The 15431-nt window shown below is 44.1% G+C and overlaps 1 protein-coding gene across 1 annotated transcript in view; it reads right to left on the bottom strand.

Annotated features, from left to right (window-relative positions):
- MTMR12 (myotubularin related protein 12) overlaps positions 1-15431 on the bottom strand; it is a 66594-nt gene that overhangs the window by 28905 nt on the left and 22258 nt on the right. Inside the window, exons 2-7 of the mRNA XM_019737255.2 lie at positions 12525-12585; positions 9836-9978; positions 8815-8887; positions 7845-7975; positions 6479-6572; positions 3188-3317 (exon numbers count right to left, since the gene is read on the bottom strand). Coding sequence (XP_019592814.2) covers positions 3188-3317; positions 6479-6572; positions 7845-7975; positions 8815-8887; positions 9836-9978; positions 12525-12585 — 632 coding nt within the window. The remainder of the gene's footprint in view (positions 1-3187; positions 3318-6478; positions 6573-7844; positions 7976-8814; positions 8888-9835; positions 9979-12524; positions 12586-15431) is intronic.

The following is a 15431-nucleotide window of genomic DNA, read 5'->3' as shown; positions in this document are numbered from 1 at the left end:
ATTTTGAGCCCCTGCTATATTTTTGATGTGCTGACATCTATGCAACTATCGATGAATTTAATCAGTACGTGGCAGGATTTTTTCTAAACAATTCTGGGAATAGGCGTGCCTTCTATTAGTACCAAAATCACATTACAATCTATCACATCCTAGGAGCAGAGGTTTCTAACCGCTTTCTCAGTATGAGCTAGCTTTCCCTTTTCAAGCTTTGTGACTGTAAAATGGTAGGAGGAGCTGAGGGGGGGGCGGTGATACAACATTAGCCCTGCAGGCCCCTCCCCACTGTCACCCCAATTCCCGCTGCGACAGAAGGGCTAACCTTACAAATGTCTGAGACTGATAAACTTCAAAACTGATCTGCTGAAGAGGCCCGTGACAACCATGAATACAAAATGCTCTACAAAATACAGCAGCCCCATGAATCCCCACCGGATATATTCCAGACCCCCAGTGGATGCCTGAAACCACAGACAGTACGAAACCCTATATATACAATGTTTTTTCCTACATATACACACATACCTATGCCAAAGTTTAATTTAAAAATTAGACACAGAGAGAAATTAATAATAGAACAATTATAATAATATACTGTAATAAGAGTTATGTGAATGCAGTTTTTCTCTCTCAAAGTATCTTATTGTACTGTATCACCTTTTCACTTATAGGAAGCAGTTTAGGGTTTCTCTCTGGCATATCTGAATTGCCAGCATCGCTCCTCGTGCACTTCGAGGCCATTATTAAGTAAAATAAGTGCTTTTGAACAAAAGCACTGTGAGACCACGACAGTCGGTCTGAAAACCAAACAGCTACTCTACTCAGTGGGTGGGTGGCATCCACAGCAAGGACAAAGGGATAACTCGCGCCCCACGTGGGACGCAGTGTGCGATTTCATCACACTACTCAGAACAGCACCCAATTTAAAACTTAAGAATTGTTTAGTTCTGGAATTTTCCATTTAATACTTTTGGACTGCAGTTGACCGCAGGTAACCAAAAGCAGGGAAAGCAAAACCGCAGATAAGGGCAGACTACTAAACAAATTTTATGAAACTGTTAGCAGGATGCTCAGGAGTATGTTCCAAAATAGTAAGATTCACGTTTCTCAAAGAGGGTTGATTATGCAGAGTCATCTTTTAAAATGTAGGTCGGATCCCATGACGCCACTGCTCAAACTCCTCACTGAACTAGAAATTCTCCCGAAAGCCTCCCAGCCGGTTCCCATCCAGCTGCCCCTCTCCTCCCAGACCTCCCCTCCTGCCATTGCGCCCCTGGACTCCACACTGCCCCTCACTGCCAGACACGATTCCACCTCAGGGCCTTTGCTCCTGCTGCTCCTGCTGCCTGAGCAACGCTCCCCACCAATGCTCCCTAACCTCATGCCCGATCTATTTTTCTCCATAGCACTTATCACTTTTTTTGTGTGTACAAAAATACATATATTGTTCAACAGTTACATCATTACATTTCCTCAATAACATTTTCAGCAATAGTCTGGAATTTAAAACAAGTGTTTGCATTAATGATTCTTGCAAGCACCCTCATACCATCCCAGGGATGGAATTGGAATTCACTAAGGAAAGCAATTTGCCTAAGTCTCCATATCTAAAAAAACTAGTATTCATGGAAGATAAACTTAAAACATTAATAACTTAAATAAGATTAACATTACATAAGGCATCATGTTTCATACCAATAAACAAAATTCATGCTCTTTCAAAAGAGAATAAAATATTATCAGAGGGCATTTAGGGAAAGCTACAAGAAAATCAACTAGGTTCGGACTCCTGGGCTGTGGAGTGAGTGTTCAAGCTCTGGAGTTTGGGTTTTCTTGTCAAGGTGCTGCCTGGAATCTGGGACGCACGTCCTTCCGCTCGGGCTCAGCACAGACCTCCTTGGCCGGTTTGGTCCTAATGATCCAGGGCTTCTTTGGGACACTTGCTGCTGGCGATGCTTCTGAAGCTCGCCAACGTCTGCATTGGGATTCCTTACTGGGGAGCGTAGAGCAGAAGGTGACTGGGGGACTAAGTGCATGTGGCCGAGCCAGCACCTGGCCGCTGCGGTAGCAGGCACAGAAGGGTGCGGAGACCTTCATGTGGAGCGTGAGACGTGAGCGTCAGCGTGAGACTTCTCATTTCTGAGTTAGTCTCAGCCTCTGTGCCACGCTTACTACCTCTTGCTATCCTATAAATGCTCACTTATTCTATCATCTTCCCCCACTATAAAGACCGCTCCAGGAGGGCAGGGATTTCCAGGCTCTCGGTTTCCTGCTGTACCTTCAGTAGCTATGTGCCAGACACTGCCTGGCACATAGTAGGCACTCAAAAATTTTTACTGAATGAATAAATGAAATGAAGTGTCAGATAAAAGGGAAGCAAATACACGATATAAATTCAGAAATGGCTCTAAAAATTTTAGATTTAGATTACAGATACATTAATGGGAAAAAGACATAAATTCACTTTCGAATGTTTTAACTTTAAGGGTTTCTTAAAAAAGCATAGTGTCAATGTGGAGAAACGGGAACCCTCTTCTCCCTCTTCTACTGCTGAAGGAAATGTAAAATGGAATACTCGCTGTGGTAAACAGTCTGGCAGTTCCTCCAAAAGTTAAACGCAGACTTACTATATGGCCTAGCAATTCACTCCTGGGTATACACCCAAGAGAAATGAAAACATACATCCACACAAAACCCTGTGCCCAAATGTTCATCGCAGCATTATTCAAAAATAACCCAAAAGTCCATCAACTAATGAATGGATACATAAAATGCAGTATCTATACCACGGAATATTATTCAACAACAAAAAAGCATGAAATTCTGATGCCCGCTACCACACGGGTGAGCCTCAGCAACATTCTGCTAAGTGAAAGAAGCCAAGCATAAAGCCACGTGTTACATGCATCCATTTACATGAAATGGCCCGAATAGGCAAATCTAAAGGAACAAAGAGTAGATTAGTGGTTGCCGAGGGCGGGGCGTGTTGTGGGTACATGGGCAGAGACTACTAATGGGTATGGAGTTTCTTTTGGGGATGATGAGAATGTTCTAGAACTGACTGTGGTAATGGCTGCACAACTGTGAGAATACATATTAAAACACGGCACATTTCCAATGGGTGAGACATATGGCACGTGAATTCAATCCAACAAAGCCGTCTTCTTAAAGCACTGCACCGAAAGCTTACCTTTCGCAGACCTTGTAGCCTTCGTTGACCTTCACTGCTTTGTAATTCACGCTGCCTTTGGTCCGCTCTAATTCCCAGGACCAGTCCTCAAGTGTGTCGAACATTACGGTGTGGTTGTTGGGATCGGTGGCTAACGACATAAATTTAAACGACAATAAAATCTTGTCATGAAGAGCTGGAATTTTAAGGATGTAGAGGTGAACCCTCAGCCCCCAATGTCCTCTACTAAGCCCACTGGCATCCAAGCAGAATGAATTCACTGCTTCGTCCGAACCTTGTTCCTTTTTTTGTCATTAAGCCAAAATTATGACTGAGGCTCTGTCTTTTTATACTGGAGGAAAGGAGTTATTCTAGTTCCATTCCTTGCAAAAGTAATTATAGCTCCACTTTCAGTCATCTGACCATGAGATAATTTATATAACATAAAAAGAGAGGCACTAAAACTCAGGCTTAGCAAATACTAAAATATTATTTTTAGCCCTACCAATATGCACATAGGATGACAAACTCATTTAAATAGCATGTCAGATTCTTGAATGTGAGTCCTCTTTCGACATGAAGATAACACTACCAACAAGAGGATTTTCCAGTGTGACATCTGGTTACTGAAGGCCTTAAGCCAATCAGACAGCCATGGTGAGGGTCGGGTCTGCTAGCCAACGGCTGCCTCCCAGTGACGGGTACTTGGGCCCCTAACCCTGCCCTGCCTGGGGGAAACGCCTGCCCTTACAGCCCAACAGAGGTGTCCTCGGCCTTCTCCAAACCACAGCACTGCTTGCTGGGGTGACAGTAGTCTTGGGATGTGCACAAGCCACTGCATATCTAAAAACACAAATCTTCTGGGGAAAATAACGTGCTTGCTAAAACTTTCACCTGCTATTTTTAATATCACCAGATCACTGCACAAAGAATGAGAATAATGATAAAAACAGTAGTTAAACTTACACAGCACTTAGTATGTGCCAGGAACTGTTCTGAGCATATTATAATTATTAACTCAATCCTTATAACCCTGTAAGTTAGGTGACACTATTTCCTCCATTTTACAGATCTGGCACAGAAAGGTCAAGTAACTTGCACAAGGTCACAGAGCCAGGCAATGGCAGAACTGGAATTCAAACCTAGGAAGCTATAAAGGAAATTTCCATTAAGTAATAAATGCAAACAAAAAAATTTCCCCATGGACATATATAATACTCCAATTCAAGCATAGCAGATCATTTTCTTAGCAATGACAGATAGGTCTTCCCCTAAAGTTCCATTTTATAAGCATTTAGGACCTTTCAGCCAAAGCACACTTGTAAACTATTAAGCCTGGGAATAATTAAAGATGTTCAGATTACAAGGCACCAACCTCCACAAACTCCTACTCAATGAAAAAGTCAATTAGTCAATTCACATTTATCTGTTATAACCTTTAGTATCAGCAATCGGGGGGTAAGAGAAAAGAAGGATGGACTTAAAATAGCATAAAAGATGCTTCATATCCTAGGCCTTCTGGCACAAAAAGCCACCACAAGGTAATGAAACTGCCAGGTCAGTCAAGGTAAGGGGTTTGGCGCACACTGACATATGGCGGCCGGATGAGACCCTGTCCTACGCTGGGTCCACACCAAGAATCAGGATATAAAGAAGAGGCAGAGCTCCTAAAAATAGAGGATGGTTTCTCAAATGTCAGCCCAATAAGTGTTTACATAAATTATAGTAATCAACAAACTCGTATTTTGTATGTCTCATATCGCAACAAGCTGCTGTAAGCCAGCAGCCAGTTAATCAGCACTTGTACATCTAGCTACAGTGAAAAGATCTGTCACTCACAAAGACGAACTTACTGAATTAAGGAACAAATTTTATGTGCAGCCTAATAATAGCGCTAAGTATATTTTACATCAACATAATTCTCTCAACATAATCAGTCCTGAGTAACATGCAGTTACACTCTCAATTAACCCTCATTTAATGACTGCACCGTGTGTGTCATACATTTAGTAATTTATAATCTTCACCAGACTTCAAGGGAAGCATTAACACTATTGTTTTTAAAATGAGAAAACAGAGGCCCAAGATTTAAGTGCCATCCCCAGGACCACACACACAGCTACTAAGCAGCTGGGCAAGGATTTGAGGTGAGGTGGGACCCCGAAATTCATACCTTTTGTACTACATCACCATTGTTTGCAAAATGCAGCCTGCTGTCAGATATCCACATCTCTGCATGTGTTAATCCTCTACCTGAATTCTCCTCTGTGCCTACCAGACACTCCCACACCCTCCACAGCAGCTCGGCACAGCTGCGCCCTCTGACAGCCCTTCCTCTCCCAGCGTGGCCCGGACTTCCTCCTCCTGCTCCCATGGCCCCTTCCACCAGAGGACACATAACTCAGCTGCCTCTGTGTGACGTGATGCTCTAAGAGGCCCTGTTCCCCGCCATATCCCCACAGCGCCTGACCCACAGCAAGCATTCCACACGTGTCTACCAAATGAGCAGTTGGTGACAAAGCAACTCTGCATTCCAGAAAGCCTGATACATGCCATTAAACTAACATGCCACTTTCCTGACGAAAAGCACACAGCACACAGGATCACTAAACATCAACTTCATGTTAAGCGGAATGGGCAGAGCAAGGGAATAGACCGAGGAGAGATACCTAGAGAAGGAAGCAGACAGACATCTGTGGGAACCCTGTACAATGCCAGTCATTACTAACAGCTAATTCAGATGACCAAAGTTTCTTAGTTAAAAGATTGCTCTCTTTTGCAGCAAACTGAATGGAAAACATTTGGAATCCTAAGTTTGCTAATAATGTAGTTAGTTTTCTGATAATGTTCTCTTACGTACAACTGTTCCATTTCCCCCAAAATATTTGCTATAAAGCATGTTCTGGTTGTTTCTAGAATGCAAGACATTCTCTAGAGTCTTATGAAATAAAGTATATTAAAGTGGAAATAAGAACTCAGGGACAAATGGGGCTATTTTAAATTTGTCTCAATTTTGTTGCATAGTCTCACATTCCCAGTTATAATACATTACTTTCATCTTTCATAAGAAATAATCAAACCAATAATCCCTCACAAAAAGCAAACAAACCTAAAAGATAAGTTAAAGAAACAAAGATCACAGGGAATAAATATAGAAACCGTTTTCTCTAGAAACCTGAATGAGACACCCAAGAAAACCTGAGCAATTTCTAGGGAAGAGGAGAAAACCTCATGGATGGATTTTCTCCCACTACTTTCAGGTAGGAATTGGAAGGTCCGCCTACCCCCAGTTACAACCCAGAACACACTTACCTGTGTTGTTTTGTACAGCAGTTGCGTAGGAAAACAGAAACAATCGTTTAAGCAGTTTAGGAGCCAGGGTATGATGAATTATGCCACTGACAATCTAGAAAATAACCAAGCAATGGATACAGTCATGCTTTTGGCAGGAAAATGCTGAGTTGTCTAGGTTTTCAGTCATGCCAACAGGCTCCCCTGGGGCAGCACACTCACTCTCACTGGGGCCTGCATCTATGATGTCATCTCTCGGAATAATGCCAAATCAAGAAACGCTAACTCAACGCTGTGTCAGGTTTTCTAAGAGCTTTGAATTTCTAGGGAAATTTTTAAAACATAAGTCTAACTTCTCAAAAAACTAAGTGTTAAAAAAACTCAAGTGCTATATTCAGATACTCTAAAAATCTGACATTAAAGTTATACAACTGATATCAGATAAAAACCAAAACACTTAGCTATTCTGATCCACTTGTGGCCTTTACAACTTTCTTCTAGAAGATTAGAAAAAGAAATCAACCCATTGTGCTTTTTGTTTGAAGTTCCAAACAAAAGTATGTTTGGATACATGACAAAAATCATCATTCAAAATGAAGGTTCTGGCTCCTCAGGGAATTTTCCATGTCTACACCACTCTTCTGTTCAGAACAGAGCCTGGAGTCATGTTCATTATCCTAACTGAACTTCCACACTACCTGAAAGAACATCAAGGACCGGCTGGAAGTGTGCGTAACTCACTGTACCCAAAGACAACAGATGAACTGAACTCTCGCCAGGTCGCCCCTGATGTATACACGAGAGTGGCCATTTGAAATCTTCAATATCTCGGTAAGAGAAATCTTGGACGTCACAACGACCACGATAACCAGTTCACCAGTTATACAGCTCAATTTGCTGCAGCGACCAGGTTAAGTTTACTCAAGTGTCCAAAAGCACAGACTCATTTGGTGATTTGGCTTTGCCCATCTGACTCGTGTACCCCTCCTCCTTCCACACACTTCCGCTACCTCCCAGACATGAACTCATTCATCCAGGAGTTGGGAGGTCACGACTACTGCCTCTCGGAAAGGCTGTCAGAGGCAAGGGAAAAGGGTTATTCTAGCTGCTCCATCCTTCCCTTCCCCCACTGCCTCCTGCCCCTGGGTTACCACCTCCCAACCTGGAGAGGCTCCAGGAATAAAAACACTATGTACTGAAGGATAATACACAGGCATGCTTTACCAAATTCTCTCTCAATTCTAATCAAAGCATATGGGATTACAACCAATTTGAACTTTACAGAGTAAAAGGCTCCCCTTAACCTTCATGCAATGTAAGCAAAAAATGGAGTCAGTGGGGAAAACCTGATGGGAAATAAAACCTAAAAACACATGCAACTAGTTACCCTTTTGACTTCCTCTTCTTTTGTGTACCTCAGACAAAAGTGGAATACCCGGAGGTCTTTGCAATGGATGATGAGTTTCTCAGGGTATTTCTTCAGTTGTCCAAAGAGAGTTTTTTTTTTCTCATCAAACACTGCACATCAACAATGAAATCAGGGAGGGAAATTATGTTATAAAGCACAACAAACTAATGCTAAAGAAATAAGGCACACTGTTAACTCCTAAGCACACTTCTCGAAAGTGGGAAGAAAGGTGCTACCTTCTAAGTAACTGTCAGCAGGGGCCCTGGCTCTATGAGAACTGTCAGGGTTCTTCATTTCTCCGGAGAAAGCCCAAGACCAAAATGGACTGGCCATTGTCAGCAGAACTGATCCCACCAACCTGCAGAAAACCCCGCTCTGAAAGCTGACATTATAAAAAATGGACCGGAGACCACTAGGGACATGCTTTTGGGACAGTCAACTACTGGGTTTATGACTCGGGGCCCCTCCTGCCACCTCCCTCCCTGTCCTAGAGAGTGGACCATGCAGCACCTACTGATGTTAGGAACATCATAAATGACTACTGGATGATTTCTGAGCAAGCCCTGTCTACAAAAATAGAGAAGTAGAGCAGAGAGAGGCTTGAAAGCAGAAAAGACACCCAAGTGCAACACAAAAGACCTTTATCAGATTAGCCTTTAAAGTAAAACCTACAAGGCTAACACTGACAGCAAAAAGTATGATCAAAAGCTAATACATAATGGCAGGGTGGGGTAGCAAAAAGAACAGATTCCAAGTCTGAGTCCAAGGTCCTCCAGCTAAGTGACCCCAAACAAGCCACTTCATACCTCAATTATACCATCCACAAAACTGATCTAAACAAGATAAATATGTGAAGAAACTTTTGTAAACTATGAAAGCCCATAAAAACATTATCATTATCAGCTATACTTTCAAAAGCTGGCAACAGCCCGGGGAAAACAGTACTTACCTCCATAAATCTGGTCAACACAGTGGAGTGTAATATCATTTTCTCCTAGAATCTTGTTCTTAAATTGGATTTCCTAAAAGATTCAAAAGGAAACAACTGTGACTCCTTTCTATGCACTGTCAGACATTTACAGACAGAGCAAATCACCATCCTCCTCTTTCACATTAAGAAAAACAGGGAAATGCAGCCACATCCCTAGGAAAGGGATGACGAAATATGCAAGCCTGGTGGTCACCGGGGTTTCACACGCAGGCAGAACATGCCATTCCTGGCTGCTCCCAGGCAAACATACCAGGCCACTCACGAGGACTTTGGGAAGCGCTGGGAGGTGGCTGCAGGTTAAGATTTCTCCACACAAATGCAAGTAGGTAAGTGACAGTTAATGGAGGAAGAAAACACCAGGAAACTCAAGTTCCTGTAAATGCTGTCTTTGTCCAGGACTGGGAACCAGGCCACGACGCAGCCAGTGGCCAGCAGACCACGCTCTGAGATGGCAATGGTGCTGCTGTGTAAGAAGCAAGGGTGGGCCAGGCGGCTGGGTGCCCTCCAAGTGGGGTGGGCAGTTCTTTGCTCATTCTTCGTAAGTACAGATGAGTCTACAAGGACACCGGTACGCGGTGCAGAGCAAATATAAAGTAAATCCAAATTCAAGTGCTGCGTTCAGTTCCAGAACTGAACTCAGTTCCTGAATTTAAGAAGAGTTTAGTACGAGAAAACAGGGGGAACGAGTATATTTGGGAGATCTGATTCCAATGAATGATGTACACTGTGATGAAATACAGAAGAAAGACAGATGTCAAACGCAAGTCAGTGTGAGATGAGGCAAGGGTGGGAAATTTTAGGATGGTCTGACCACGGGAAGGAGACCCTGAAGGACAGACAGCAGACCAGTGGTGAGAAGGACGTCTGTCCTTTGGGTTTGTGTATGCTGGGGGTGGAGTAACAGAGAAGCGCGGGAAAAGGACACGGGGGCCACACTGTGCTGCCTCCCCAAACGCAGCCAAACGCAGCTCATACATACATCAGTATCCAGTGCAGATTCATCGTCACCCAGGAAAGCGATCTTGAAGTCTGTGCAGACAAGTTTCCCACAGATGCCACGCTGACAGGAATCTTCCTGGACATACTTCACCACTGTGTTGGCTTCACAAAGCAGCTGCTCACCTGGTCAAAACCGAAACAAGTCCTCCTTAGAGTCCGCAGGGAGCACACGCACGCACACAGTGAAAGCTTTCCCAGCTCTTCCACGTAAAGACCAACACAAAATATAGCAAGGCACCTCAGACGTTTACACGTTCCAACACGGGAGAAGCTGCAAAACTTAGGGGAGAAGATGAAGCAGAGTGCGGACCACAGGTCAGTGAAATCGAAATGTCTCAGATACACCTTCACACAGGGCATTTCTCTATTTTCTAACTGTGAATAACAGAAGTTTCCAAAGGGATGGAAATAATCTCAGCTACACTTGCAAGCAAAAGATCTGAGTGTTTTTATTACTTGGACCCAAGAAGATGCTCCACAGAAGTGATACCCTAAATGAGCAAAGCCCAAAAGGCTCACCAGCATGCTCTGCAACGCAGATCTCAAGCCCGCTTTCCGGTGAAAGTGGGCCATTTGTCACCCTGGCCACAGGGCTTTCAGGCAGCTTCCTCAGACACAGAGGTTGCAGCAGGACCACATTCATTCTGGCTCCACAGACAAGGATGGGAGGAAAAGGGAGGCCAGAGGGTTATGGGAAAAAAAGTGTTTCCTCTCTTTCTTAGTGGAGAGTATTTCCTCCCAGTGCGTCAGCTTTCCTGCTCTATCTGCAGGCACCCGGCCCACATGAGAAGCTGTGTTTCCTGAAGGTAGAGTACTCATCTTTACAGTCCAAATAATTAGGATTTAGAGATACATAAGCATTCTGTGCTCCTGGAAGTAGAGAAGCTCACGAGGGCTGGATGTCTGGGTGAAGGCACGGGAAAAAGGAGAATATGGGGGAAATAAAAAAACTAACTGTAAATACTTTGCAACAAAAAAGAAAAGGAATTTTCTTCTCCAACAGACAAACATCTTCCCCTCAGAATCTTCCTCTGGATATTTCCTTCAATGTCTTTAAAATTCTTTTTTGTTAGAAATTCATTTAGTCTAACCTTCAATATGTAAACAAAAAAGTTTTAGATACTAAGACTATCAAGGGACACATATTATGGTATGTTTTTCCATCTTCCAAGGAGTGAACTACTAAGGAAATGCTGGACGATGGCTCAGTCAGTAGGTCAGCCTCTAGAGAGACCACAAAGCTTGAAGAAAACAATGAAGTCAGAGCCTCATTAGGGTTTAAAATAGTCCCAGAAAAAGCGCCTCAGCTAAGTCCCAGGTGGAAGACATGTGAGCGAGGCTTCTGTGCTTTCAACTCCCAGTGTACAGCAGCTTTAACAGCCCATCTCTCCCCAGGAGCAGGCCAGGCCAGCGTCATCCGTCTGGGGTCGTGCTCTGGAGCTGGAAGTTGGTGTGCAGAGGCAACCACGGCAGCCAGGCGAGGCTGCAAGGCGTGGCATGCTGAGCAGCTGTTATCCACTCGTGTACAGAGTCCTGAGTGCCGGGGGCAGGAGCCAGAAAAGACCCTGGTCTAGTCTAGGAAACGGGCGCTCAGAACAGCGAAGTGTGAGCTCACAGCAGCACACCTAGAGGAGACCATCAGGTAATCCAGGGGACGGGAGAAGGTACACTAACACTAAGCCAAAAATAAAGTGAATTTCAGAATCTACAACCCAAGAAAAGGAAAGCACTAGGGAATACAGATTAAGGTTTAGGCCATTATTATAGGAAAAATCCTTGAAACTTAAAAACATTTTTAAAGAGTTACAGCATTCTGATATATTTCCCAAAGGTGGACCAGTCAGAAGCTTGCACATATTCATATCCTCCCAATAAAATGGAACAATATAAAAAGCACCAGAACGAAGTCCCAATTTTTTTGATAAAATGCTCCTTAAAAAAGCAAAACCAAAACTATTTGGGGTTAGAAAAAGCAAAGTGGAAGAAGAACTGAATGCACAGGAGAGCCCCACAAATGGGGAGGATACGCCACCAAGTAGTTTCTGTTTCTGAATTCAGAAATGATTAAGGCTTGATTTAAGCTATAGAGTCACTCTCCCCCATCTCAAAAATACCCCACCAATCCAGGCTCCTTGGTGATGCCCACAGAGCGCAGCCCTGGCAACCCTGGGATGGGGATGGTAAACCCCAGCACACCTGGCACTCATGCTCAAATGCACACACAACAGGCGAGGCCACCCACCAACGCGTGCCCAAGAGGCCCAAGCAGCTGCTCTAGCCAAGGGCAGCTACACTTGGGCAGCAGGAAGAGGCTGTGGGGTGTAGGGCTTTGTGGGGGACCCAGGATTTTCCTGAGGACTAGAATACTGGATGGGGCCAAGGAAAGCAACCTGAAGAAGGCCTCATTTGCTTGTGAAAGAGCTGAGAATTCCCCGAGTTTATTTTTATCAACTTGGGGAGGTGAAAAGAAAAATTCTTTGCGGAATGTTGTAATACTCGGACCCAGGTGTGTAATTACTGAACTAAAGACCTTGATATTTTGTCCAACTCATTACTCTTACATGCCGTCTGGTTGAAAACAAAGGTGTTTATATATAGTGATACTAGGGATGACAATTTATGATTGGCTTTGAGTTACACATGAGGTATGATGCTAACATGGCTGTTACCTGGCAACAAGTGAAGAGTTACTTCCTTCTCTGTAACTTCCTTTTCGTTTATGTGAATTTCCTAAAAGAGAAGAGCAAAGGGTAATATTTTTGTTTAAGGGCTCAAAATAAATTAAATCCGTACTTTCAGAATACACATGAAAACATCATATACCCACAGGAGTTTTTGGTTTATTTGACAAGCTATCTACTTTTTTAAAAAGTATTTTTAACTAATGTGTGGGGACAGAGCCCCAGAGAGTAGTTTACAGGCTCTTGGCCTCACGTGGAAAGGTGCTGGCTCAGCTGTGGCTGACTGGCTGTCGGCTGTGGCCGGTTAGCCGATTGGCCGCTGGTATAACTGCTGTGGCTACGGAGGAGAACCGAGGACTGCCGAGGAGCCGAGCAGAGCCGAGGAGGGCGGAAGAGAGGAGAGGAACAGAGTCGAGAGAGTGGAGGAGAGTCGTCGGTCGGTTGGCAGAAAAGTGGACAGCAGGTCACACGTCGTGTGAATCCAGCCTCCACTGAGACTATAATGGTATGACTCCCCTACCTATGGCTCCGTGGGTGTTCCTTTTTGGCCTCACCATGTCCTGTGTTCTTGTGTGGGGAGCGGGAGCTGAGACCACGCAGGCCACCCCACGTGACATCCTGACTGTGGGAAATTCTACAAGACACAACCCATTTGTCAACAAATAAAATTGGAATTTTTTTTGTTTTATATTTTGGCAGATGGTTCTCAACGGTATGAGTTTTCTGAAGTCAATTCAGAATGCAATACAGCATTAGAAGAAACGTGTATGTAAAGCAGAGGCAGGGAAAGGCTAGACAGCCCATCTTGAGGCTGAAGAACAAAGTCATGGCTGTTTCAGAGAACCCATTTTGAGCAAGGACTATTTTAGAGATGGCTATGATTTCCATTCCAATATGGAATCAAGTCTCTTTGAGTCAGTGCTTCTCAAACTGGGTGAGTGTCAGATTATCTGGGGAGCTATTATCTCTATAGACACTCGGGCCTGACCACACACCTATGGAATCAGAGTGTAGGGGATGCAGCTGGGCCTCGCGTTTTGATTCCGACACACTGCTCCAGGTTACGGAAGAGGTTACAGGCATACCCATCTTATTGTGCTCCACTTTATTGTACTTCACAGATGTTGCATTTTTTACAAATCAAAGGCAAGCCCTTCCACCAGCAAAAAGAGTAAGACTCACTTTATTGCGAAATTTGTTTTATCGTGGTGGTCTGGAACCAACCCCATGATATCGCTGAGGTATGCCTGTATTCTCACATGTATAAATACTACACATGTTTTGGTAATTTAGAAATTCTCACTGAGAGTTTTCATCATCTGTCTTTGGAAAAGAACTAAATTAAAGCACAATTATTTTTGACAGGTCTATCATTTTTCTCTGAGGGTAGAGCAAAGCTATTCATTAAATTCAATAAGCTGTTAGAAAACTCGAGCGATCATCTTGACTAGTGCTTGGAGTTCAGTTCAAACATTAAGCCAGCGTGGAGAAGACTACCCTACTGTTAGGTCCGCAGAAGTATCTATCATCTTCTGATGATAAAGAATTTATGCTGTCCAAAACCACCTACATCAATTCTTGACATGGTGAATGGAATTCTTTCTTTACATTCCATAAACAAAATAAGCAGGAGACAACTTTTAGGATAACGCCCCACCCAAAACTCCCTTTCCCCAGACAACCGTTCCCGTCCCTTCCCGCCCCCGTGTCCTGGAGTGAGCCGCCTGCTCCCCAACCACTGCACGGGAAACGGACAGCGGTCCCTCAAAGGGCTAATCATTTTATCTCCCCTAGTAATTTGGCTGGGGGGCTAAACTTAAACTACAGACTTGTAGATTTGGCCCCACTACAGGAAAGCAGGGGGAGCTGCTCCGCAGAGAATAAGACACGTGAAGAGGTGATGTGGAGATAAAAGCCCAAACCCCAGACACACTGTCACAGCCTGGACGCCCTGGCTTTCCAGGCGTTAGTGAGGCCCAGCCACACCTTTGGCCCACAGCTCCATAAATGACACCTGGACCTCTATAGTACATCCCCTTGTCATATTAGCTGCAGTGGGTTTCTGCTGATCGTCACCGCAGTGTCACTGACTTAGGTCAACTGCATTAACAACGGAAAGAGATGACTAGACTCATGTCACGTAACAAGTCGATGTACAATAATACACCCAGGGTCACAGGGTCAGGAACCTATGTCATAGCCACCACTTCACCGCTAAGTTGGCAAGGAAGAGTCAGATGCCAGAAGCAGGATCTACCACCTCTAGCATGTGGGTTTTAGGTGGGGTGAGGATGTGAGGCCCTCAAGCCATTAAGCCTCATAGGATTTTGCCATTATTGTGATTAACCCCCCTGGATGGCTTTCCTCAGCTGCTACGACCACGTCCATCCCCTGCACGACCTCTGGATATAGAGGCACATACCCACCTCCCACCTCCCACCTCCCACCTCCCACCACACACAACAAGCAGAAACTGACCAAAAAAACAAGAAGAAAAACCCCCCACATCATTCTTAACCTTGTCATTTCAAAACTAAGTCATGTATGTATTTGTAGATATATATACATATACATATACATATTTTTTTAAAGCAGAAGACGAGGAAGATAGTTGAGGTTTGTCCATGGAAAGGGAGAAGGAGATTTATAAGACACAAAGATAATGTAAATGAATCCCTACCAAGTGCCAGGGAAACAGGAGCTGGCAGTCCAGGGGGGAGAAAAGCTACTACCCACACCCCACACAATAATAGTACAATATGATGGATGCTATAATAAAGGCATTGATGCGGGGCTGCAACAGCACAAAAGAGGGTCCTAACTCGATGGGGGACCAACAGGAGGAAGGGGCGGAGAGACTCTAAGCAAATGCTTCTGGGGAAGTAGCTGGTAAGG

This window comes from Rhinolophus sinicus, linkage group LG03, assembly GCF_036562045.2.
Source record: "Rhinolophus sinicus isolate RSC01 linkage group LG03, ASM3656204v1, whole genome shotgun sequence".
In the NCBI taxonomy this organism is placed as follows: Eukaryota; Metazoa; Chordata; class Mammalia; order Chiroptera; family Rhinolophidae; genus Rhinolophus; species Rhinolophus sinicus.
Note: the sequence above shows the minus strand (reverse complement) of the source record. Positions and strands in the feature narration are given on the sequence as shown.